This window comes from Drosophila erecta, unplaced genomic scaffold (assembly GCF_003286155.1).
Source record: "Drosophila erecta strain 14021-0224.00,06,07 unplaced genomic scaffold, DereRS2 tig00000000-arrow-pilon, whole genome shotgun sequence".
NCBI lineage: Eukaryota > Metazoa > Arthropoda > Insecta > Diptera > Drosophilidae > Drosophila > Drosophila erecta.
Genome location: NW_020825194.1, coordinates 13,955,959 through 13,981,090, shown reverse-complemented (window position 1 = coordinate 13,981,090; position 25,132 = coordinate 13,955,959). Strand labels below are relative to the sequence as shown.

Sequence of the window (25,132 nt, the reverse complement as noted above, 5' to 3'; positions counted from 1 at the left end):
GAAGTCCAGTAGTTATAGTTGAGATGCAGAACTGTTGGCTTGTCAGGAAATGGGCTAGAAGGAGCTGAGGCTTAGCCCATTCCAGGCCACTGGTCCCAGGCTTTCCTCCCTCTATTTTCTTTCACTAGCACCAACTATTAAGGGGGGTGGGGGAAATATCCTTGAGGCCCAACCGTGTCACAGTATTTGTGTATCTGTGGCTGAAAATGGGTCTTACGCTCAAGCACTGAGAAATAAGTTGCGGATTTCTTTCAGATTAACTTTAAATATTAATATAGAAGATGAAAACTAAGTATATTTATCTACAATATCTTACTAGTAGAAATTCCTAAATGAATGTATTATCAATGAGTAAATGCATCTACCATATTCTCTGTTTAAACACAATGAAGATTGTAATAAAATCAATAAGCTATATAAGATTCAAATAAACTATGTTATCAACTTATAAACCTTGCCTTGTTTGTAAAAACCCCCTAGTTTTTTTGTCTGCACTGCCACTCTGGAGATAGTTGCCATAGAACAGGCAACATCATTTAAACTTGCACTGATGAGGGTGAATACAAAATACAAAATACGAAATACAAAGTAAAAAAATGTTTTCGTTTCTTGTTGTCCTGTTTTGATGACTCTCTCTCTGTCTGCCTGTGGGTGTATAAGTATTTATGTGACCGTGGCTGTGTGTGTGCGCGTGTGTCTGGGCCAACTAATAAATATGAACGAAATGAAACTGCCCAAAAATTTCCACACAATCACACATTATGCACACCCTCGGACTCGCATGCACACATTAGCTATACAGTTTTGCCTGTTGGCTTTCAAGTTGACTGCTAAATCCGCAAAAGAACGCCACACGCACACACCCACATAACTGCCCCCCTTAAGAGTCTATTCCTCTGTATGTGTGTGTGCGCATGCCAACTTTCGCTTCATAAGTGGTTGCCTCACATATCCCTGTATAAGTATGTGTGTGTGTTTGTGTGTATGGGTGCTGAAAAATGAACCCATCATGGCCGAAACACTACAGCCGGAAATTCGGTTAGCAAGTGTTGGCTCCCTGTTTCCAACGTGGGTGTCCTGTATGTGTGTGTTTAATGAGTGTCCTTGTTCTCATACCCTTCTAATAGAAAAATCCACGCCGATCAACACCATCCGCACTATATTGACAGTAATATCCTGCACCTACAGGTACATTGTCATCAATGAAGAAAAATGTGGGATCCCTATTTTAAATATCTATCTAGCCATCATTCTATCAAAGGAATATTATTATTTTAGGTAATTAAAAAGAATTGAAATATTTAAAACATATCATGTGTAATAACATAAAATATAAGTTATAATGAGATGTTTCTTAAAATATAAATAAATTTAAGAAGGTGTGTTACTTACATATTTTTCAGTCAGTGCGTAGCATATTTTTCCCCGAACAAAAGGACGAAAAAGGGATTTAGAATGGATAATTAATCGCCAAAGGTCGGCTACAAAACCTAACTGATCCCCAAGCATATAGATTCAGTTACATAAAAGAGTATGCCATCTTTCCTTGTCCGCAGTTTAACTTGTTTCATTCTGTATTTTTTTCTTGAAGTCAAATTATGGTAACATAAATGTGGGCGGCAGGCGGGCCAACAACATGGCAAAGGATAAGGATGAACCAAAAAAATGGTTGGCCAACCAAAAATGAGGGTCTTCGGAGCTGGGCAGAGATAGGAACTTGTGTGAGTATTTTTAGGCGCCTTTTTGATCCAAACAATGCCACCCGACTCGACTGCCCTCCCCCCCATTTGGACCCCCTTCTTCTTAAAGGCCAGCATTTTCTCTGGAAAAGCCGTTTGTTGAATTTATTTTCCCCATATCTGTTCGTGTGGGTTGAGCAGTGTGTCTGTGTGCGTGTGTGTGGGAGCGAGTGTGTTTGTGTGTATCTTTTGCTGACTTTTCAGGCACTCAGACGCTCGGCCTGGATACACACGGTCAGGACACTTTCACAGGATAAACTGGCACGCACAATCCTTCTTGGCAGGGACCTCCTTTGTGTAGGCCCTGTCTGTGTGTATGTGCGAGTGTGTTGTTGTCCTTCTTGTGTCCGTTGTCCTTAGCAGGCATCCCATCCTTGGCCGCATCCCCAAATCCATTTTCTCTCTTTCGGTTTTTACTTGTATTTTATATGAAAACTTTACAACATACAAATTTGCATATATAGAAGTCCCCTCGTCGATGTGTGTATGTGTGTGTGTGTGGGTGAGTTTGTGTTAGTGTTTGTATGAGCGAGGAAAATGTATGCAAATTTCAAGTGTTTCCTCTTCGTTATGAACCCAACTTCAATGCAAAATTAACAGAAATATGCAAATTTTCTTTTCGTCCAGTCCCCCCCTTCTCTACATTTTAGGTGGCCAAAGGACCCGAGCCTAACGGCAACCTCCATCTAAAGTTTAGGCATTTTGTACACAACTGTACCACAAAGTTTCGTGCAAGAAAATAAATGGTAAAACAGTCTTCTGGCGCCAACATATCTAGATTTAAGCACCTTAATGTAAATAAATTATCGTTCTGAGTTCAATGCAGTAATAAAGTATGTCTTGACTTGACACACAGATGAGGCCTAAAGTAATGTTGACTTAACTAGTTGATATGAATGTTACTACTTAATTTGCTATAACGTTACCATATCCCTTTTTATCTAGTCGAAATTTATTCAATACATATATACTTAATACCTAAAAACAGTCTTTATATCTGCTAAGATTGCTACATATTATAAAACCATTTCAGTTTAAAGAGCTACAACTTTTCTTTTAATTAAGAACTTATTGTTAGACATATTTAACAATTATCTTTCTCCTCAGAAAAGTAATTTAATTCAATTATCTTTATTCTCAGAAAGGAGTTATTCCTTCAAGGAAGCTATACTGTAGTTCCGGAATTCAATTTGCACACAGGGCGTATCATTAACGGCAGCCAAACGGTTTATTCACAATAGACCACCAAACCTCGCCGGCCTTGCACCTAATGTCCCATTTCGGAATGCTCTCTCACACTCGCAGACATGGATAGATGTCGTGACCCCACCTCTAACCCAATGACCGGGACCAACCCGGGCCAAACAAGGGTTAAAAGCAATTTAAATAATAAAAGTGCTCGGCTCCGGGATTCGGGGAAACGGAAAAGTACAAAAAAAGCGGTGCAACCCTTAACTTGTTGATATGCTCGAAAGATGGCATCCAAAATGAAACTAGCAAAGATGCGAAAAAAATAACGGACGAAAAGGAGTAAGGATTCACCGTCGGCTGGCGACCAAGGAAAAGGTTGACCCACAAGCGGAAAGTTCCAGCTGATGTGGGTGATGGATTACGGATGGATGCATGGATGGTTGGGAGTCTGGGGCGACGGCCTACTCCAAATGGATTACATGGGGAAATCTGGGTTAGAAGAGCCCTTCGCTTAAACCGCTATTGACCTGTACTGCTCATAAATTTAAAGCTGACAAATTTCGTTCCTGCAAGTAAACTTGTTTCCGTTTCCAATGCGAGATGCCCAGAAACTGAGTGTGGAAAAACAAGTTCAAATGAGGAACTTTTCCCATCATCCGGGCCAGACAATTGCAGTTCAAATGGTCAAGGATACGCCAGGATGTTGCTAACGAACCCTCGGACCCTCGGAAACCAGTTTGGTCCAGCGGCTGCTGCAGCTTTTTTGAGCCCGCCAGGTGTGCCAACTGATGCTGCTGCCTACAGATCTCGATCCTTGGAACCACCCCGCGATCCCAGACCCACCACCAAAGGGAAACGCGAGCGTTTTCCGAACTTTTGAGCGTTGCTTTTTCTATAATAAACTTGTCCAACGGGTTTTCATTGTTGCCAACAGCGTCCTTTGTCCACATCCTGGCAGACAATGGACAAAGCTCTAGCATCCTGATTGCGATCGGATCGCCTGGCGTCGGCTCGACCGATCTGGCGGGTATATAAACTGCGCCTGCTGCGCAGAATCAATCAGTTTCATTTCAATCTTCAAACGCTGAGGATCAACAGCAGCAGCAGCAGCAGTAGGAGCCGCACAGGAGCAAAAGAAGCACCAGGATCGAGGACTCCTCGAAGCGCCATGACCAGGCGGCGCTAAGGAGGCTGTTGCAGCGTCTCCACACCGACAGAACAACAAAATCAACCAAATCCACCGCAGCAAGCCCAACAAAATTCAGTCGAAAAAGTTGCATAAATTCAACCGCCGAATGTCAGATTAATTTGTATAAAAAACCCAACTACCAACAAGCCAAACAACAAATGAACAATTTGCGAAAATTGTTAATGTAAAACTTACACATTTTCGTGATATGGTTAAAGTATAAAAAAAATACCCAACACAACAAACCAAGAGCCTAAGTTTAAGCAAAAGTTAAACCAAATTCAAAAAACCAAAATTAGCTAAATTCCAAATGAAATCAAAGCAAAATTGAAATATCTTTACAACAAACAACCACGATACCAACTTGGATTAATAATAATTGCAAAAAAGAAACCAAAAGAAAAATTCCAAAGTAACATTGAAAATCAAGGAAAGTTGATAGCCAAGAAAATTGTTAAATGCCTGGAACCAATTGGAAAGTTTACAACACATCTGGCCAAACAGCACGAGATGAAAAATCTTTAGTGAAGAGAGATAATAATATCGTTTTTATATCTTACAGGTAAGCAATATTTTTATACTTGTAGATCTTTATGAAAACGTCAATTCTTCACGCAAAAACTTATATTTTTTTTTAATATTTTCTTCAAGGAACCCCAGAAGCTGAAGAAAGGAAAGCTATTATGGATCGAGCAGTAACCATACAACTTGCATCCGGATCAAACTCACATCCCCATCAACGAAATTGTTATGAAACTCAACAAAATTCTTAAGTGTTTACTGCTCATAGTTCTCTATTGCAATGACAATCACGCCAAGAACGAAATTCAAAATCCAAAATCCTACCAAAATCAAATCAAAATTCGCAACAAGCCAAACTGCCAGTGTCTTAAGCAACTGCCACGCCCCGTCGCCGCCCGAAGAGTCCTGTGCCCAAAGCAAAAAATCCGGCCACCAAATCACACCGAAATCCGACAGAAACTGCAAGGAAGGAAACCAAAATTCAAGTCCAGGCGCAAACCAAATATCCAAGTACACTTTTGCTGGGGCCAAATCCGACAAAGCTGATGATGATGAACTCGATGGCGAGAAGAAGGATCGAGCATTTGACGGCGAAAGGAGGAGAAGGACAAAAAGGAGCAGCGACGCCGACGCCGGCAGAAGCAGCAGATAATCAAGAGAAAGGAGAAAGCTGCCCCGCCGTAGATATCCAGCTGAATATCTAAGCAGGGGCAGTGATTTACCCCAAGCAGCAAAAGCCACCCCTCGACAGGAAGCACACACACATACAGCCCACATCCTGCAGCGAATTCACACACAAGCACAAACCACGACAGAGAGAGAGAGCCGAAGCAGCAGCAAAGAGAGAGAGGACGAGAGAGAGCGACTGAGTGCCCACCTTTTGCTCTCCGAATTTTGCAAGTATGTTTTGACTACTGTTTAGAAACTAATTTCAAAAACCGATTTGAGAAACCCCTCTGGAGCCTTACTAAGTAAAATTCCAAAAACCAAGAAATTACAATCACATTCAAAAATACCCAAATTCAAAGCCCCAAAAAACGAGCCAAAGGTGAGCCTCCTTTCACTCTCGTTAGCAGCCCAGAAGCAAAATTTCAAAATCCCACCGATACAACTCAAAATCCAAAAACGAACTCTTCTTCTACGGCATCGCAGAAGGCTTCATTTCCAGAAGGCAAACCATGTATCCATGAATATCTTATTTATATTATTCAACCAAAGAGTTCGCCCCTGCACCGACAAATTCCACACACACAATGCAATAGTTTATCATTTTGTGTCCCAAAACGCAAATCGAAAGAATACAAATTCCAAATTCGCGTTTCGTCCTTACGATTCTTTAGTTTAACCACAATATTAATGCGAAAATCAAGCAAATACCAAAAGACAGTTTCGCATGGCCCAGAGCTTTAGGCGCAAATCAACCACCCAGCCACACTCACTCACACACACAAACACCCCACACACACACTTTAGACAACACACACACGCGCAGGGGTATGCTCACCAATACACTCACCCATCAAACACTCACACCCCTTTGGCAATAAAATGGCTGCAAAGGAAGCTGCTTCTACGATTCCCAAGAAGAAAAGAAATAGCCTGACCCCAAAAGTTCGATAGAAAACACAACTAAATCGAGTTATAGGTTATAGGTTAGCGAAAGGACTATATAGCCAAACCGAAATCAAGTTTAATATCTCAAGCATTTCTCAGCGCTTTCAATATTTCGTTGACATTTTCATTAAGGAAAGCAAAGGCGTTGCGGCATTATTTAATTACACGTTTTTGAAAATTTCAAAGAAATATTTAATGCGCCACAAGTGCTGCTAGAAATTTGTACAGCAAGCGACGGTACAAAACCCCAGGAAGTCATTTAAACCATCCCCAACCCTTAGGAACACAAAAATGTCTTCTGGTCATTGACTTAGAAACAACTTCGACCGACGAAAATAATATACAAACGGAAACCTCATTACGATTAGTTCAGATAAATTTATATCAATACAATGCCAAGCCAATTCAAATACTATATTCCGGTTAAAAATATTATAAGCATTTTTAAAATCTCTTCTTTTTATTTATTTACCCCCGACGTAAAATTTGCAAACAACGATATCAAAACGATTACAACCACCAAATCCAAAATCCATCCAAATTCAAATTTCAAAAGTATTTTTTATACAAAAAAATATAATCGACCTTCATTATCCAAAACAAGCCAAACAAATTAAAACCGTAAAACCCCTAAAATTCAAGCTAAAAAAAAACTATTTTATAAAAAATATTTTTTCAAAACTTATTCAGATTCAATTTCAAGTCAAATAAATTAAAAGCTAAATTTAAAGGTTAAAAGGGAAAAATACAATTTAATCGGCCCACTGAATTCAAAAATACAATACAATTACTCAAAATACACAAAATTAAATTTTTACCATAAAATTTTAAAGAATTTTATAAAATATTTAGTCTGAATCTAAATCCAAAATCGCAAAATTACAAATCAAAAGCAAAAAAATCGTATTGCTAATCAACTTAAAAATATGAATTATCCATCAACATTTAAAAACAAAACTATAGTAAAATTTTAAGCCAAATTTAAATTTAAATTCTAACCCATTACAAAAATTAAGAAAAATTTAATTATTTCTAATGGCAGTACTGAAAAATATAAAGCAGCCAATTCAAAATAAATCTTTAATTTAAAATTTACTGATAAAATTCAAAATTTCAAATTTATCAAAAATTCAAAGATTAAAAGATTACCTCATTTTCAACTATAAAAATTGACTGCAGTATAGAAATTCAAATCCAAGTAGAAAACAAAAGCATTAAACAATTCTCCTCTAAATTAATTAAAAATCCTAAAATTGTTTTTTATATAAACTGAAAAACCACAACATTCTCAAATTCTAAATCAAAAAGCTTAAAATTAAATAAATATCTATACAAATTCAAAATCAACAAAGAATACTATAAAATTCAGAATTGCAAAAGTAAAGATCAGTTCCAAATTCAGATAAGCACAAGACAAAATATCAAATTCCAAATCAAGGATAATAATTATACCGAAATTCTGAATTATAAGTGTAAATATCCGTTTTCAAATTCCAAATCAAGCTTTAAAATTAAACAAATTCAAAAGCTATTTAAAGTAAATATCACGACCAAATTCCAAATCAAGACGTCAAAATTTTAATATCATATATCATTGCAGGCCAAAACATTTAAGCAACGAAAGTAAATTAGAAAATTTAAATGTTTGTTTATTTATTTTTTATTAAAAACTACAGCCATGAATCAATCCAGCCAAAATCAATCAAAACCGCAATTGAAATCATAAATGAAATGCCAAATTATTATTTCTAACTTATTTAAAACCAAAAAAAAAAATTTATTTTAAAGCAATTTAAGCAATTAAAAGCAGTTTAAGAACAAATATTTAAAAGCAAAAGTTTGTACCAAATTCAAAATCAATATCCCAAAAAATTTAGTTGTCTTCTCCAAAATGGTTAGAATTTTAATATGTTTAAAAATTGATGTTTATTAATTATCAAATTTATTTTCGAAAACACCAAGTTAAGTTTCCATTCAAAAATCTAGCAAATCAAAAATTTAATAATAAGCTCCATAATTTGAAGTAAGGAGAATTTTTCGACTACGACAAATTATAAGCAATTAATTCAGGCCATACCAAGAAAAAATAACAAAAAACCATATTAGAAAAAGAGTAACATATAAAATTCCATTTATACACAGTTTGAACTAAAAACATTTAAAATCACATTTAGTTAGTAAATTGAAGATGCAAACAAACAAATTTAAAAAATTAACAAATCTAGTTCTAAAAAAAAGTTTGAAAAACATTTCTTCTTCAAATATCCTAATGACTGAAAATATCGAAATATAAATCTGAAAAAAGAAACAAAAAATTGCTATGATAAACACAATTTCAATAAAACCAGTTCTTAAAAAATTATATACATAATTTCACAAAAGGTGAATGAAAAAAAAATATTAAATCAAAGAATGATCTAAATGCATCAGGAAATTAATACAGTCAAGAAACATTTTAATTAAAATTTTAATTTAGACTGCAATTATGGAAATGTCTTATCCGGCAAAATACGGAACAAACAGCAATACAAAAATCAAAAATTTAGAAAATCTTTCAAAAAACTGAATTTTATTTAGAACAAAACTATTCACTTTACTTTCATTCCTTTAAAAACTTTTACATTTCATGAATATATAAATGTTTAGCATTTCAAATTATTCTCGTAAAGTATCTACTTCAAAATTTTAATTCCCTTTTAAAATTAGCTCACTTTATCAAATTTAAAATATGTGCAACCAGATTAAAATTTTTTTCAATATTTTTTTTTGCAATTAAAAAGGTCTGGAATACCAAAATTACCCGATTTGAATCTCAAATGAAATCCAAATGCCTTAAATCACAAAAATCCTTAATGTATTCAAAAAAATATCAGCAAATTATATGAGAAATATTTTTCTTTGTAATCTAAATGCTGTTAAATTATTTTAATACTTTTAATAGACAAAGAGGTCTCCCTTTTCAATACAAAAAATAATAATAACATATATAAATTACTTTATTTTAGAACCAGCCAAACCAAACCAAAAATCCAAATTCATCTTTCGGCTCCTCTGGCAATCATCAAAATTGAAAAACAAAACCCAAAATTCAAATCAAACCGGCCACAAAATTCAAAATTCAGACCGAAATTTCATTTAATGCATTTAACAGTCCAGGTAATCAAAACTCTATCCAAAATCATACAAAGCAGCATAGCATTTAAAAATAATCAAAATGACAATAAGAAAAAATGCACATTCAACAGTCCAACCAAACCATTGCCAAATGAAATAAGTCAAAAACAAAACGAATCCTGTTCAGAAGTCGCAGCATTTCGAGGAACCTTCGGCGCATAATTATTACCACATTAAGATGATTAAGTATTCGCAGCCCACCCATTAAATTCCGAAAACAAAACCAAGCCGCCAAAAATTCAAAAACAAGAGCGAAAAAAAAAGAAGCACAGCTAAATATCATAAAGGCAGTATTATAAATTACAAGAAACTGCGGAAGTTTTAATGCGAAAAATGTCAGGAGTAAAAACGGAGACCGCCGAAAAGCACCAAAAATTCCGAGCTGGAGCTGGCGAACAAGACGCGACAGGAACAGGAACATGGTTAGGGAAACTCCTGGCAACTTTCTGGCCAAAATCTTACAAATGGCGGCCAAAGGGCGAGGCGAGCGGCCAAAGGGCAGATAAATCACAGCAAAACAAAACAATTCCCAGCTCTCGTGAAAATTCCAAATCCACAAGAACAAAAACTGAAACAGAAACTGAATCTGAATCCGAGCACTGTAAACTATAACAAAAACCGAAACAAAAACAAAGGCACGCGATTTCAAAGAAGAGGGTTGCTAAACCAGAAACCAAAATCAGTTGAGCCGGCAAAATCAGAATCCCAGGCAGCATCCATCCTCAAAAGATTCTACGATGACCATGACCACTTTGATCCGCCCCAGGAGAGGCGAAGAGTCCTCAAGCCTATTACTTTCGCCCAAAGGCCGCCGCACAAAAATCTCAAATTCGAAGACACACAACAACTTAACCCAAATCCAATTCGTAATCAAAATTATTATCAAAATCAGTATATCAAACAAAATGAAGGCATCAGCAGCATGGCCAGCAGAACCGCAACTTTAAGTAATATTCGGCACGAGTGTCACGAGCACAGCTGACAAACTCGCAACTCAAAACTCCAAACTCAAACCCAGCTTCAGACACCCAAACTCCCATTTTCAAATTGTGGTCAGACTTGGTTTCTTTGGCAAAAGTTCGAACCATCATCATAGCATCATGCAGCTGAAAGCACATCAAACAAAACTCCAAATTTATATAAACTACTGGCAATAGCCGAGGTCGAGGCATAATTGCCATCAATAAATAAAATATGGCTGGCATGAGAGCATAAGGGGGACTAAAGCACAGAAACCCACTACACGCTGCACTGCAGCAGACCCTCAGCCAACAAGACAGGACATCCAATCCGAGCAAGAGACCCCGACCCATCCTCCACAGCAGCCAGTCAATGGCCACTAGACAGCAGAACGTTTTGATTTATAAATTCATGGCAAAGTTGCCCGGCCAAGTGGCAGCCGCCGACTATGACGACACATACATCCAACTATCCAAATATCCAACCAGCCAACCAACCAACCAACCACCCAGAGACTTGGCAAACAAGAAACTGCAAAAACCGTCTTATGAAATTACACATTTCCGACTTGTACTAGTAAAAACCCCTCGAAAACACCCAAGCCGAAGCCTCAAAAGAAAAAACCAAATTCAAGCAACCAAATTTACAACGAACCTCCATCCAAAATCCGGCACAGAAATTTAGTTATGAATTTTATTTACACACAAGCCCATTTATAGAGAGCAGCATCTTCCCACCTTTGGCTAGTAGGACTACGATGAAAAAATTCAATGAACCTAAGTACCAGAAAAGTTTCGGGCAATTTGGAAATTTGCAAAATCATTGAGACAAACGCGAGAAGCACCCACGAAGAGTAGCAAATGGAATCTTGTACAATAGTTCTATTGAAAGACATTCGAAAAGTAAAGATAAGAAAGCTAGAAAAGCATATCCTTCCTGACCAGATCTACGCAAAGAGAGAGACAGATAGAGATAGATAGAGAGAGACAGCCAAACGAAAGGACAGGGAATATGCGTATACAGCATTTCATAGCCAGAACAGAAAAAAAGGACAAAAATCGCGAAAAGTAAACATTTCGGACACAAGGTTGGGGATACCTAGTGTAATTGCTTAGACTTAAGAGTGTTGCACTTAACCAAGTGCAGTGCCAATTGACCCCGCCCACAACAACGCCTACAAAAACAACCCCTAGATAATGGAAATTCCCCATCGGGCAGACAAAAAGAAACACGTTAGCTACACCTTAGGCTTCTTTAGACCCAAAAAAAAAAAATGAAATGAAGAACCGCCATCAGGAACTACGATTAAGCGCGATTTGTACCACGTAACTACACTCTGTATCCCCTTAGTTAAGCTAAAATTATACGAGATATACGAGAAATTGCACAAAAAACGCACAAAATGCTTAAGAAAGGAAAACTAATGTAGATAATGCCAATCCTTTTGCCTAAAATTTCAACACTTGGAAATTTCGCAATCGAATTGTGAAATGTTTTAGACGAAACGATTGTCGCATTTTTTATGTGATTTTATACACAAAATTCATTTGCACACAGAAGTATATATTTTTATATATTTTATTTCGATAATCTCCCTACTATCATTATCGTCGTCAGATTCAATTCTTATTTTTTTCGACACATGTGATAAGCAAAAATGTTACGCAAAGCATTGGTAAAACTAAATTCAACCAGGAAAAAAAAACGAAATCAAAACAGTGTTAATCAATCTTTGATAGATCTAAAACAAAAAATTAAGTTTCAATAAGTAAGCTAAAAACACGAATTTAATGTATCCCAAAGTATCATTTAGCACAAATCTAAATCTAATATATATTTTAAATTGTTATTTCAACCCCACAACCTCAAAAACACATAAATATTGTAAACATTAGAAATAGCGAGATTACTAATATCAAACAAAAATCAATAAAATTGTACAAGCCAATTTGCTCTAATAACAAAACAATAAGAACTGATTTTTTCTTAATTATTTTGATATAATCCAAAATGGATTCCCAAATGGAACATTTGTAAGTCGTATCAAATTGACTGATATCTTCAGAGAGATATTTTTTTATTCAGAAATATGTTATGAATTTAATGGTAAGAAAATAAATTGGAGTCAAACATTTTTTTTTTTTAATCAGAATTCATTCTTATATTTCAATGTCTTTCTACAGGCTTTAATCATGTCCTTTAATCATAATCATAAACTTGTCAATTAGAATGAATCCATCTGGCTATCTACCCAATAGCTTGTAGAACTTCCGGAATTTTTTTTTATAAGATCTTTATAATCTTGTAGAGGGTATAATGATTTGAGTTCGAAGGTTTCAAGCAGAAATATATACTTTTGCGACCATAAGTAATATATTTTATATTTTTTATTATATATATTTTTGATCAGCACCTACAGTCGTCCTCTTCATTGTTAGAGCTCATTAAGAAAGTCATTTTGCTATATGTAGCTATACTCAATAAATTTTCAGTTCAGCGTCGCTTTAAGTTTTTTAACAAATTCAACAGAACTATTCGCTTGCTAACAAAAATTTCAACCAAGTGCGACCTTCGGTAGACACAAGCCATGTTAACTCGATAAAGTCATCCTCGCATGACAAATTATTTGATAAGCCTGTTTACAGTTTGTATTAAGAGGTACATATTGCTTCAGATAAGACTACGGAGACATTCAAGACGATCTACTTTAGTGCCACTACAAGGTGCCAATAAAGGTCGTTATTACAAAAGACAACCACTTTCTTCAACAATCAAATGCGTTGCAGTTGGTCAATATTCGTCATCGATTTATTACGACATTCCATCGCAGCGTCTTAGATTAACAATAACATTCAGTGCACAGTTTATATTTAAGAAAAGATCCACGTTTAATTTATTATACTACTTCCGATGCTAAGAGTAGTTCGAATTTGTGTTGATTTTCTATTTGTTGTGACGCTGGCAAAATGAAATAATAAATAACCAAAGACAATTTCAAATTAAAATGGCTAATATCAAATTTAGGCCGCGGACGTGTTTTAAGACAATTCACTTTACAATCCGGCAACAATGATTGCTGGGTTCTCTACAGCAGCCTTTATTTTTCGCAGGAACAGGACCGCCTCACGTCCATCAATGATTCGGTGATCGTAGGTCAGGGCGATGTACATCATTGGTCGTACCTTGACCTGGTTGAAGAATACAATGATTAACATAGCTGATAAATATGCGTATGTGGTGGTTCGCTCACCTCGCCCTTGACAGCAATTGGTCGCTCAAAGATGCCGTGCATACCAAGAATGGCACTCTGTGGCGGATTGATGATGGGCGTGCCCATCAGGGATCCAAACACTCCTCCATTGCTGATGGTGAAGGTGCCGCCGTCCATGTCCTCCACGGTGATGGCATCCCGCCTTGCCTTGTCGGCCAAACCGGCCAGCGCGATCTCGATATCCGCATAGTTCATGCCCTCCACGTTTCGGATGACCGGTACCACCAACCCACGAGGCGTAGCCACGGCCACAGAGATATCAACGTAGTCGCGGTACACGATGTCCTGCAAAATGATAGCAGTTATAAGAGGCTGGCAACACAAAATATTCCACACTCATCATATCGCCACGGGAAATAACGGCTTCATGCTCGCCAGATAAGGGCATTTTAAACAGCATGGCACTTTAACCTACGTCACGGGCGATAAGGAAATAATAAGCGGAGTGCGGGGTGGAGGCTTGTTTACCGTGCCATCGATGACGGCGTTCACTACGGGCTGATCCTGCAGCGCATAGGCACTAGCCTTCGCAAAGATGGACATAAAGCCAAGCTTAATGCCATACTTCTTAGTAAACGCATCCAAATTCTGCTTACGGAAGTCCATGGCATAGCTAAATATAATAATTTCATATTTTACAAACGTCAATTTTTAATTGAAATAAAGCTAAGAAATACACAAATATGAAATCATTTTCACTTACCTCATATCGATCTCGTTAAAAGTGGTGAGCATAGCACATGTGTTTTGGGCATCCTTCAAGCGGGCGGCAATCTTCTGACGCATGCGGTTCATCTTGACACGTTGCTCGGACCTTGTGCCTAGGATTTGCCGCGATCCGTCCGCTGGTGGCACCTTCACCTGGGCGACGGCCGGCTTGAGCGAGGCCACTGGAGCAGGTGGTGCTGGTCGAGGGGCTGCCTTTGGTGGTGGCGGTGGTGGTGGCTTAGGTGCGCCGGCGGCTGGTGGTGGGGGAGCCGGCTTGGCTGCAGCAGCGGGAGCTGGGGCTGCTTTGGGGGCAGCAGGAGCGGGTGCAGCAGCCGCTGGAGCAGCTGCCTTGGCGGGCGCTGCACCGGGCTTAATTTTGAACAGAGCCTGTCCGGGCTTGACGGTGTCGCCATCCTTCACCAGAATGTCGGTCAGAGTACCGGCAAAGGGAGCTGGCACAGCCACTGTCGTCTTGTCGGTCTCGATTTCCATGACGGCCTCGTCAGCGGCGAATGAATCACCCACCTTGCAAGTAAACCTGTTGCAGGAATTGATCGTTAATGCATGCGCATAAACCTGTTGCTTGAAACCAGCTCTCTGCCCTGGTCTTACTTGATGTCACCCTCGGCGATGGAGTCCGCAAAGGGTGGCACATTGATGGTCTGCTCCGACCACATGCTCGACGTGGTGTGGATACCCTGCCAGGTGAGAAGCCTAGAAATGAACGACTCTGGATGAAGGGTCTCTCGTGGATAGTGAAGCACTTACCTGGTGGCCTCCTGGCAGCGATTGGAGCCATCTTGGCGGAACAGTTGTTGCTGCTGCGCGGCACAGGCAACTAACCGTGAGTATTGGCGGATGCAGCGCTTCAGCTGGCGAAAAGAAGCGATTATTAGTGATTGCACAATCAGGAGGAGATGACGGCTGACGGATCACGTGCAGCGGGCGTCCCAAACAAAAGTTTTTCCCATTTTTCAGCGGCGCACGCACACAAACCCATACAATTACATAATCGGCGAGTGCCAGGCGGGCAGTGAATTTGGGATAAAAATGTACATACATATGTATATATATCGCCATATGTAGCATATATCACACACCAGACGTACCCCCTCCACCCGGTAATTCCCATCCCAGTCAGATTTTTACCTCATTACTCCGCAGGGCTCGCATTCCCAGCGTTTGGGGCAGCCGTCTCGTTACGATCGAAATTATTCCCGTCATTGCTGCGACTCTGTTCCGCGAATTTCGGGTCGGCGGTTTTTCTACTTGTCAATTTATATCAAAGCACTCGAATTTTAAACAGAGTTAGCGGCCAAGGCAAAGCAACGTCGATTTCTGCAGTCCGCCCCTTTCCCTTAAAAAATACCAATTTCTTATGTCATGACAGAAACGGCAAAAGCGTCACCTGGCGGAAAAGCGCGGAAAGCTTGCAAACAGCTGAGAGCGGTTTTTCAGTATTTTCCCGTGCAGTGTGGCCATAACAAACTATCGATTACCTGCTTAGACGTAGTTGTATACAAAAATGCAATTAAATGTTTAATAATAAACTGAATGGATATTTACGCTTAGTTTTTACAAATTAGCAAAACTATATAACTTAAATGGATTTTTAAACATTTGAATATTTTTATTCTTGCCAACTTTTCTGTGAGCGATATGTTTCGCGCTGGTCACATTGCTCGAGTCTGCTCATTGCAGAAAGTTTCGCGAACGTTGCAAAGCAAGCGATTAAACCGATCCGAACCACCCGCGTACATAATATAATATTCGTGACAATGAGTTCCAAGTCCCTTTTCGACAGTGAGGAGGATGCCGCCCAGGCCAACAAACTCTCTAGGAAAGCCAAAGAGTCGCCCTTCATGCTTGTGGGTGAGTTCTGAAAATTTACGCACAGCGGAAGTTTTGCCGTCGTGACGTCACATGGAAACTTTTGGCTTTGCAGCCAGCTAAATACATACATATCGATACAAATTTACGATGCGTGTGCGGGGAAGTCGGCTAATCTTGACCTTGGCCATGAGGTTAACGGCAATTTTGGGGTCACTTTTTGAAACTTTTGCGTGACATAACAGGAAATGCTGTGTGATCGTTACTTATTCTGGAGAGCGAATGATGTAACAGGAGTATTTCGCAATTCAAACGAAGTGCAAGCGAAATGGGATTATCACATCCGTGACGTCACGTCGCCATCTGATCTTGGCGCGTGTTCGAATGTTCAGCTCGCTTGTCTGCGTGCACATACGTATGTGACAACTAACAGCTGACGCTGACAAGTGTTGCCTATTTGACCGATTTAACTGATCTAGCTTTTAAAAGGATAACAGAAAGAGCAACACACCACACAATTTTTTGAATAGTTTTCGAAGATACGACTTTGATCTAAAATCCCAATTGCTTATTCATATGCATAGTCCATTTTTTCTTAAAAAGCATTATAAAATATGTAGTTTCTGGAAGTATTCGAGTTACTAAAAAAGATGAAGATTGAAATGTAATTATTTACTTACTTTTACATTCCTGTGTAGTCAAACATGTTAAATTACTTCTAATATAAAAGATTTCATTGGAAAATTCTCTAAATTAGTAGCTTCATATTTGGCAGCACTATATTCACATATGTATGTAATTGTATTTATTTGGGTGTTTGTATTTGTGCGACGTCTGGGTTTTATCAGCCAGCTATGTAGCAACAACAAGCCATCCGCCGCATGAACAATAAAAACTAATCACCGATTTGCACTTTCACTCACAGGTATTGGCGGGTTCGTAGCCGCCGGATTGATTGGAGCGTACAAGTACCGGAACCGTGGAACGATGAGCACCAGCGTCTTCCTCATGCAGCTGCGAGTGGCCGCCCAGGGAACCGTCGTCGGATGCCTGACCCTCGGTCTGGCCTACAGCATGGCCAAGGAGTACCTGTTCGACAAGGCGCCCAAGGAGAAGTAATGGACAGTTCCTACTTAGTTAATACGAGCTGTAGTTTAAGTTGTTGTAACGCGTACACAAGAAACCTTGAAGTCCAATCCCAATACAATTGTTTCTTCTTTTTGTATACATATTTTCAAATGCTTTTCGTTTCCACATGGCAATTCACATTCACTTGAACACACCATATCCATTACTGTCTATTTAGTTTTCATATGATTCGATCACCTTATTTATTTCCCCTTTTGATTTATTCTTCATTTTAGTACAAAGTCATTGACTAACTAAACACTATCTGATTGCACGACGTCCCTCTCTAAAAATCACTAGATGACATCGGCAGGAACACTTACACCTAAGCAATCAGAAACCCTATTTATTGCATCATCTAAGGTTCATACCCATCCAAATGGATAGAATCACTGGAGGGCTGGACTCTAGCCAGTATTCCCGAGCGTCCAAGCCCGCCAAATTAGATATTGTTTTGTATACCTGCGTAAGATTGTGATATTGTGTGTTTTAATTGTACAAGTTGAACATCCAAACGAAAGCTGTCGAAGCAGACGACAAGATGATGAATACCTCTCGCATGATATGATATACTAAAATAAATCAATTTAGACTAAAATAAACAACTCATACGTTTTGTTTTACCAACTAGTGCCGAAATTTTCAGAACCATCCTAAATCTCTAAAATGAACGCTCGAGTTTTGAAGTGTAAAGCTTTATTAGCTTTTTATTTGCCAACTTAATTATGGATACAGATACCTGGGATAATGCTCAGAAGGGAAAAGGGTCTAGAATACCTTTGCGTTCTCAATGACCTTTTCGTTGTCGTAGATCTCCTTGGCGTAGCACAGATCGGGATAGTCATAGGCGGCTCCATATCGGTTCTTGCACCCGGTGGTGGACTTCTCTCCCGGAGTGTACACAGGCTGACCCACAATGTTCGAGGTGGCGAAGTTGCAGGTGAGTACGAAGTGGTTGTAAAAGTCGCGGGTGAAGCGCACGGCGGCACATCCCACATGGGTGTTCTTCTCGGCCACCGCGATTGTGAACTTGCTCACAGCCTGCTTGGGAAGCTCCTCCGGGAAGCTGGCGAGGATCTCGGGAGAAGCATTCGAGCGCTCAGCAAACCAGTTCTCGATCTGCTCCTTTATTATTTCCGCATCGGTGTACTCCGTCTCGGCTCCACTGTACTGGAAAATGGCGTTGTTCTGACCGGCGTAGGCGAATCTCTCGGTGCTGCGACACTTATCTGGCAGCGATTCACAAGTCTTCACGTTCAAGAGGGCCAGGTGGGAGAGCTCCTCGCACCAGGACATCTTGGCCATGCGAATCGCCTTGGGCAAGCCTTCTATTTTGCCTCCAGCCACGTTGTTGCGCAGCTCGTTGAAGAGATTGAGGATGAGTTTGTGGTGCGGCTCGATCTTCACCGCTCGCACGTCCTTGGGGCAGTTTTCACTGAAGTTCTGGTGGGGATATAGGACATTACCGTGTGACTGCCTATGAATATGTTATATGCTCTTACTCCCTTGTTGTTACAGGCCACATGCTTGTCCAGACAGGTAGGGAGCGCACAATAATCCACAGCAGAGGAAATGGCAACCACAGCTAGAAGAAACACTTTGAAAACCTTGGGGAATGTCATGGTGCTGGTTATTGGCTACTGGATTGCACAGCAAATGGGTCTGCTTTTATATGGCATTCGAATAGAGCTAGACCACTTGTTCCTTGCCAGACATTCCTGGAATCCCAGCTGTGGAAACAGTGGAAGACATGTTGCAACTGCGGTTCGATTACCATATCCATCCTATAAATAGAGTACTCTGGGTAGCTTAGCCTCAGTCCACAACCAGCGCTGAACATGGCCATCAAGTGTCTGATTCTGCTGACTTCCCTGCTGGAATTGAGCCTCGCAGCGGACTACTGTGCCCTGCCCACTTGCCTGGACAAGCACATTGCCTGCAATAATAAGGGAGTAAGTAGGGATAGGTACCCAAATCCTGTTGGTGCTCACCCTTCTCCGCCCAGAACTTCAGTGAAAACTGCCCCAAGGACGTGCGGGAGGTGAAGATCGAGCCGCATCACAAGCTCATCCTGACCCTCTTCAACGAGCTGCGCAACAACGTGGCTGGAGGCAAAATAGAAGGCTTGCCCAAGGCGATTCGCATGGCCAAGATGTCCTGGTGCGAGGAGCTCTCCCACCTGGCCCTCTTGAACGTGAAGACTTGTGAATCGCTGCCAGATAAGTGTCGCAGCACCGAGAGATTCGCATACGCCGGCCAGAACAACGCCATTTTCCAGTACAGTGGAGCCGAGACGGAGTACACCGATGCGGAAATAATAAAGGAGCAGATCGAGAACTGGTTTGCTGAGCGCTCGAATGCTTCTCCCGAGATCCTCGCCAGCTTCCCGGAGGAACTTCCCAAGCAGGCTGTGAGCAAGTTCACAATCGCGGTGGCCGAGAAGAACACCCATGTGGGATGTGCCGCCGTGCGCTTCACCCGCGACTTTTACAACCACTTCGTACTCACCTGCAACTTCGCCACCTCGAACATTGTGGGTCAGCCTGTGTACACTCCGGGAGAGAAGTCCACCACCGGGTGCAAGAACCGATATGGAGCCGCCTATGACTATCCCAATCTGTGCTACGCCAAGGAGATCTACGACAACGAGAAGGTGATTGAGAGAACCAAGGTTTTCTAGGTGATGGTAGATGCAAGGAACTTGAACATGAATGCGGAACGGAAGCTTTATTAATATCAATTCGGTATATATTATTAAAATGCAACTGACAATAATGAATTCAATTCGTTGAACAATTTCTTCGACCGGAATTGGAGGAATCAGCGGCTTTAGCGCGCGCTTCCAGAGTTTTGTGGGCATTGGACTTTAAGTGGGATCTGTAGTGCTTGACTGTCTTGAAGCTCATGCGGCATGTTTCGCAACTGGAAGAGATTGGGTGTGAAAAAAATGGTTTATTCAGTGTTTGTTCGTAGGCATTGAAATCCTTCCTATTTGTTTTTTTGCTTAAATAGTTAAAAACTATTTGAATTTTTCTTAAATAGTTAAAAAATTGGAAATCGTACCCGTGATCGCGAGTCAAGTTGTGATACTTCTGATGGGTCCTGCACTCGCTGGGTGTTACATATGACTTGGGGCAGTACTCGCACTGGTAGATACGCTTGCTGGCGTCCATGTGAACCCTGCGGAATAGATGTGATGGGTCATGTGAGTGGGTGGTGGAGTTCTGAGGGAGGAAATTTTACCTTTCGTGCATGCTGCGGGCGCTGCAAAAACGGAAGGCTTTACCACAGTTGTAGCGACAGGTGTAGGGACGCTCGGTTGTGTGGGTTTTCTGGTGGGAACAGAGTTCTGCCGCTGTGTAAAAGGACGCGCTGCACTGGCCGCATTTGTGCGGTCGTGTTCCTGCGTGGCGTACCAGGTGATTCTTCAGATTGAAGGCCGTGGTCAGCCGCTTGCCACATATGTCGCACACATGCTGGGCAGCCGCCGGCCTTGGACAACGCTCCTTGTGGGTCTGCAGCAGGATCTGATTGTGGAATTTGCTCTTGCACTTGGAGCAGGGGTGCTGAAGTGTTTAAAAAAAATACACGCCTTTATTAAACCGTATACGGGTTAAGCATATTATAACGAAGTAATTACCGTCAATGGAAGATTAATTATGTTGCAGTGCCGCGTGAGTGCGGCTGCGGATCGGAAGCCCTCGTCGCAATGGTCACAAACGAACCTGTAAGGAAAAAAGTGTTATTTGTGGCAATTAATTGGTTGCTTCTCTCATACTAGAATAAGCTGTGGACGACTGTACTAGTCGTTCAGTGATAGGGTTTAGGGGATTCTTGAAAAATCTCATTTTCCATTTCTAAATGCTCCGTCTTTGATTCCCATCAAAGCAGCAGGAATATATGGAATCATATGGAAAATCGTTCTAAAATAAAAATCAAAACAGAAAAGAAAATTAATACGGAGTGAATGTGAGCTAATAGCCAATTTAACAATGTAACCTAAATATATTTAGTGCCCTGAGGGAATTTCTTCTCTTTTAGGATTTCTACACGTTTTGAATGAATAAAAAGGGATAATCATGCAGTAATGCGTAGAGTATGACTGTGTAAAGAGTGCTGATGTGTAAAGCACATTATTTACTTGGTATCTGGAGGGACGTCGTGCAGATGGTACTTGTGCAGCTTCAGTTCGTCTACGTTTTCGAATTCGAGGCCACACTTGCTGCAGGTGTGACTGGAAGTGTCCGGATTGTCGATAGCTTCACTTTCTGGAGGACTTGCCGGTTCCGATTGGGGGGAGAGTACTATGTCAAAGTGCTCATCCGACAACTGGCTATCTGTAGAATCTTCTGGAAAACTATGCGTTCTAGCCACTGGCTGGAATTCATTCCTGCACTCGGTTCTTGGTGTGGTCGCTATGGCAGCCATTACACCATGGTCTTGTGGCTCAGGATCGAAGACCTGCAGAGTTGGCGACGAATTGGATAACTCCTCCGGACAGTCATCCAACCATTGTTCCGCCAGGCTCTCGAATGCCTCCTCCTCCTTTTCCACCTGCCTCAGCTGAAGTTCGAGGAGCTCTTGGGCCTCGATGCAAACTCGGCGAAAGTCGATGGCAATCTGCAGGTCGTGCTGGCAGTCCTGGCACATGAACCTGGGCAACTTGTCGTACTCTTTCAGCTGCAAAGTAATTACAGAGCTCAGCTTTCATTCGGTTTTTTGTGTGTGCAACTTTATCACACTCACCTGCAAATTGGTTAAGGTCTCTATTTGGCGCAAAACGGAAGAGCTTGATGGCTCGAAGAGATTCTTGGCTGCCGCGGGATCGGCCATACGCGAACAGGTCCTGCAAATGTACCTCATGGCTTGTGGAATGAGATAACACAGTACCCTTCCCTGATCGATTGGAAGTGTATATTTTTCTGTTTGTTTGGACGGAAGAACAAGAAAACTGAAATTCGCATTTTGCAGCAACACGATTTGCAAAGTCGATTTCGTTTTGCAGCCCTGAATTGACATTCCCCCGCAGGGCGGCCATTCCATCGAATTTTAAAATTTCAGTTTAGTGATAAGAATTATTTTAAGAACAAAACTATTTTTTAAAAGTTAAGAAAACCTGTGATCTTCTTCGTATAAGTTATGTATACATTTTGTTTATTTCTACGTTTCAACAGATTCATCAGCAACAAATCCAAATTTCTTTATTTATTTATTTAAAAGTATTATAGTATACTTTTATTTTCGACAGTCTTAGAAACTTAACTTAAGTTTGTCCACTTGTATTCTAGACAGTCCTAGCACGTTGAGCTCTTCGCTGGTGAAGTTTAGTATTTTGGTGCAAGGTCAAATGGGAGGAGCGCAGGAACCACTGGTCGCAGATCTCACAGCTGCAAAATGCAGTCGGTTTACACATACACACATATTCCGTGCAAAACAGCTAGTGCTCCCCTACTTACTGGTACTTCCGCTGATTGGTGTGCAACATCTCATGTTTTTGGCGCGTAGACGTGGAGGTGAAGGCCTTGTCGCAATACTGGCACTGAAAGGGACGCTCGTTGGTGTGAGTTCGCTCGTGGACCACTTTACTGCTGCATCCTCGGTAGGTCTTGTGGCAGAATCGGCAAGCATACGGCCTGGCGTCCGTGTGAAGGATCCTGTGGCGGCGCATCTCATTCTCCGTGTAGTACTTGGCCTGGCAAATGTCGCACTCAAAGGGTTTGTGGCCGGTGTGCCGCTGTAGGTGCAGCTTGAGGTAGGTGGAGGACTTGAACACGCCGCCGCACTGGTCACAGAACCAGGACTTGGAGTTGCGCTTAGCACGCTTGGGTACGCGGGTGCCTACTCCCTTCGAGGTGCCGGAAGTATTATGGAGCTGCTCCTGATAATGTTTTGCCTGCACTGTTTGTAGTGGTTCCTCTAGATTGCCCTCATTCTGAGTACCTTCTTCTGGGTCCTCTTCTTCGTTATCATTTTGATCTTCCCGCAGAAGCCCAGCTGTATCTGCCATTTCCTGATCCTTGTGGGCCCGCATATCCTGCAGTAGCTTCTCATCATTCAGTTCAGCGAGTTCCTCGTCAACTACCGCCTTTTGTCGCAGAAGTTTCCTATTGACGGCCAAAAAGGACTTGTAGACCTCCAAGCACTTACTGCGAAATGCCCAAATCCTGTCCAGCTGCTGTTTGCACCATTGGCAAATGAGATATGGCAGAGTAGTATCAGAGTCCAGCTAAACAATCGTTTAAATCAATTTAATAGACGGCATGGTTCAATTTTATTTGCATACGTACATACATATCGGTGATATTTTCCAGCAAACTAATTAGGTGAAAGTTGCATTTGTCGAACAGTTTGGTGGCCCTGGCCTGAGAATTGGCCACATTTTTGCCACAAGTTCGGCAAACCGAGCGCAGCTCAGACATATCAAATAAACCAAGCAATATGAAAATATTTTCAAAAACTCCACTATGTTACGCTGCATTATATTTGAGTGAATGGCAAAGAAGACGAAGAAGAATCACATCAGCTGCTGTTTGTTTACGTCCTGCATATTCTTGGTGTGTACACACTGGCTAAATAATATTTTCAGAATTCAAATAAATATTTTAAAAAAAGATTTGTTTCATTCTAGACAAAAATTCGCCTGAGATCGGCTTGTATTGGTATGAATACGTAACGAAATAAGGCTTACCATGTATGAACGATTAAAAGTTTACTTAATAAAAATACATACATATACGATAACTTAATACGAACTAAGCGCAAATCACGGCATCTTTTAAGAAATCTTACGTTTATTAGATTTGAAAATTAAATTCTTTAACAGTCTTCCTCTGAATGCTTATATGATTCTCTTTGTTTTCTTATGTCTAGCACATGCTTATGCTGATATACGCTTTGTGTGGGTCAGCTATGAAGCGGGCTTGTGTTGAAGAACGTCTTTGCTTAGCTGGACAATTCCTAGGAAATACGTGTGCCTTCGAGTTCCATTCTGCAGACCGGGCAGTTGCGGGCCCCCTTATCCACATACTCCTTGAGGCACTTTGTATGCAAAGCGTGATTGCAAATTAGATGGCTCATGTTCGATTTATATAGGGGATCAAAACAAATCGTGCACAAGTCGCCGGGTAAATTGGCATTGATCAACTTATTGCAGACAAAGCAGTTTTTATTAACATAGCGGAACTCCTGGAAGCAGGCTTTGTGCAGGGCATGTCCGCACTTCATGTAGTGCATGTCGCCATAAAACATTTCCTCCAGGCACACGGCGCAACGCGGTCTGAAACGAAACAAGAGATTTTAGCATGATGACACTCAGAACGTTTCCATCCCAACCAACCTGGGCTCCAACCTGGGCTCCAACGTGTGGCGACTGTTGAGATAGAAGGCCGTGGCAACGGATACCAGAACCATACCCAGACCTAGCATTAAGTTCACGTAGACCATTTCCCGCTGGTTATTGGCCTTTCAACAATGCAATTCAACGAATTAAGTAACCAAGCAAGAAGGCACGACGCAATTTCTGTAAAATCCCCAAAAATAAAACAGAATTCCCACTTTGGTGTGACTATAGCTGGTCGGCACTAAAATGCCAACCAGAATATGACTACTTGTATAGTATTTACCAGTGTCGATTGTTATTATTCTAATAGGAAACATTTTCTTACATTTATTTAAGTGTTAATTTGATCGGTTGTTGGAAACGCAATAAGACATTTCTTTATGCAGAATTAATAAAAAAAAAGTATTAATTTGAATAAGTTCAAAAAGTTCCGCTGAGCTGCGTGGAATGTATGTAAATACCAAATA

The 25,132-nt window shown here is 40.7% G+C and overlaps 7 protein-coding genes and 1 pseudogene across 9 annotated transcripts; 3 read left to right on the top strand and 5 right to left on the bottom strand.

The window, feature by feature from the left end:
* The first annotated feature begins 1,009 nt into the window (after positions 1–1,009).
* On the top strand, positions 1,010–6,188 carry LOC26526280 (annotated as a pseudogene).
* A 6,986-nt stretch (positions 6,189–13,174) lies between these two features.
* On the bottom strand, positions 13,175–15,787 carry LOC6551808 (dihydrolipoyllysine-residue succinyltransferase component of 2-oxoglutarate dehydrogenase complex, mitochondrial). The gene is made up of 7 exons (XM_001980541.3): positions 15,518–15,787; positions 15,137–15,240; positions 14,981–15,082; positions 14,364–14,906; positions 14,129–14,273; positions 13,640–13,945; positions 13,175–13,577 (listed from the first exon to the last, which is right to left on the bottom strand). The coding sequence occupies exons 1-7, from the start codon at positions 15,590–15,592 to the stop codon at positions 13,443–13,445; spliced, it is 1,410 nt and encodes a 469-aa protein (XP_001980577.1). The 5' UTR covers positions 15,593–15,787; the 3' UTR covers positions 13,175–13,442.
* A 231-nt stretch (positions 15,788–16,018) lies between these two features.
* Positions 16,019–17,931, top strand: LOC6551809 (HIG1 domain family member 1A, mitochondrial). The gene is made up of 3 exons (XM_001980542.3): positions 16,019–16,240; positions 17,124–17,313; positions 17,563–17,931. Exons 1-3 carry the CDS (start codon positions 16,147–16,149, stop codon positions 17,582–17,584), a joined length of 306 nt encoding a protein of 101 aa, XP_001980578.1. The 5' UTR covers positions 16,019–16,146; the 3' UTR covers positions 17,585–17,931.
* A 74-nt stretch (positions 17,932–18,005) lies between these two features.
* On the bottom strand, positions 18,006–18,980 carry LOC6551810 (venom allergen 5). The gene is made up of 2 exons (XM_001980543.3): positions 18,829–18,980; positions 18,006–18,769 (listed from the first exon to the last, which is right to left on the bottom strand). Exons 1-2 carry the CDS (start codon positions 18,946–18,948, stop codon positions 18,095–18,097), a joined length of 795 nt encoding a protein of 264 aa, XP_001980579.1. The 5' UTR covers positions 18,949–18,980; the 3' UTR covers positions 18,006–18,094.
* A 168-nt stretch (positions 18,981–19,148) lies between these two features.
* Positions 19,149–20,110, top strand: LOC6551811 (venom allergen 3). The gene is made up of 2 exons (XM_001980544.3): positions 19,149–19,278; positions 19,332–20,110. Exons 1-2 carry the CDS (start codon positions 19,165–19,167, stop codon positions 20,004–20,006), a joined length of 789 nt encoding a protein of 262 aa, XP_001980580.2. The 5' UTR covers positions 19,149–19,164; the 3' UTR covers positions 20,007–20,110.
* Positions 20,035–22,304, bottom strand: LOC6551812 (transcription factor Ouib). Of its 2 annotated transcripts, XM_001980545.3 has the most exons (6): positions 22,073–22,304; positions 21,468–22,006; positions 20,967–21,051; positions 20,570–20,892; positions 20,390–20,506; positions 20,035–20,248 (listed from the first exon to the last, which is right to left on the bottom strand). In XM_001980545.3, exons 1-6 carry the CDS (start codon positions 22,187–22,189, stop codon positions 20,107–20,109), a joined length of 1,323 nt encoding a protein of 440 aa, XP_001980581.1. In that variant the 5' UTR covers positions 22,190–22,304; the 3' UTR covers positions 20,035–20,106. The 2 variants fall into 2 exon arrangements, 1 of the variants encoding a protein (XP_001980581.1); XR_001448352.2 differs by lacking the exons at positions 20,035–20,248; positions 20,390–20,506; positions 20,570–20,892 and adding an exon at positions 21,105–21,249 and having other exon boundaries at positions 21,017–21,051.
* Positions 22,305–22,555: 251 nt separating this feature from the next.
* Positions 22,556–23,828, bottom strand: LOC6551813 (transcription factor Ouib). Its single transcript, XM_001980546.2, has 3 exons — positions 23,614–23,828; positions 22,783–23,552; positions 22,556–22,713 (listed from the first exon to the last, which is right to left on the bottom strand). Exons 1-3 carry the CDS (start codon positions 23,743–23,745, stop codon positions 22,611–22,613), a joined length of 1,005 nt encoding a protein of 334 aa, XP_001980582.1. The 5' UTR covers positions 23,746–23,828; the 3' UTR covers positions 22,556–22,610.
* A 269-nt stretch (positions 23,829–24,097) lies between these two features.
* On the bottom strand, positions 24,098–24,942 carry LOC6551822 (probable E3 ubiquitin-protein ligase RZFP34). 2 transcript variants are annotated; one of them, XM_001980547.2, is made up of 2 exons: positions 24,663–24,942; positions 24,098–24,602 (listed from the first exon to the last, which is right to left on the bottom strand). In XM_001980547.2, exons 1-2 carry the CDS (start codon positions 24,767–24,769, stop codon positions 24,284–24,286), a joined length of 426 nt encoding a protein of 141 aa, XP_001980583.1. In that variant the 5' UTR covers positions 24,770–24,942; the 3' UTR covers positions 24,098–24,283. The 2 variants fall into 2 exon arrangements, with proteins under 2 accessions (XP_001980583.1, XP_026834781.1); XM_026978980.1 differs by having other exon boundaries at positions 24,675–24,942.
* Between the last annotated feature and the right edge of the window lie 190 nt (positions 24,943–25,132).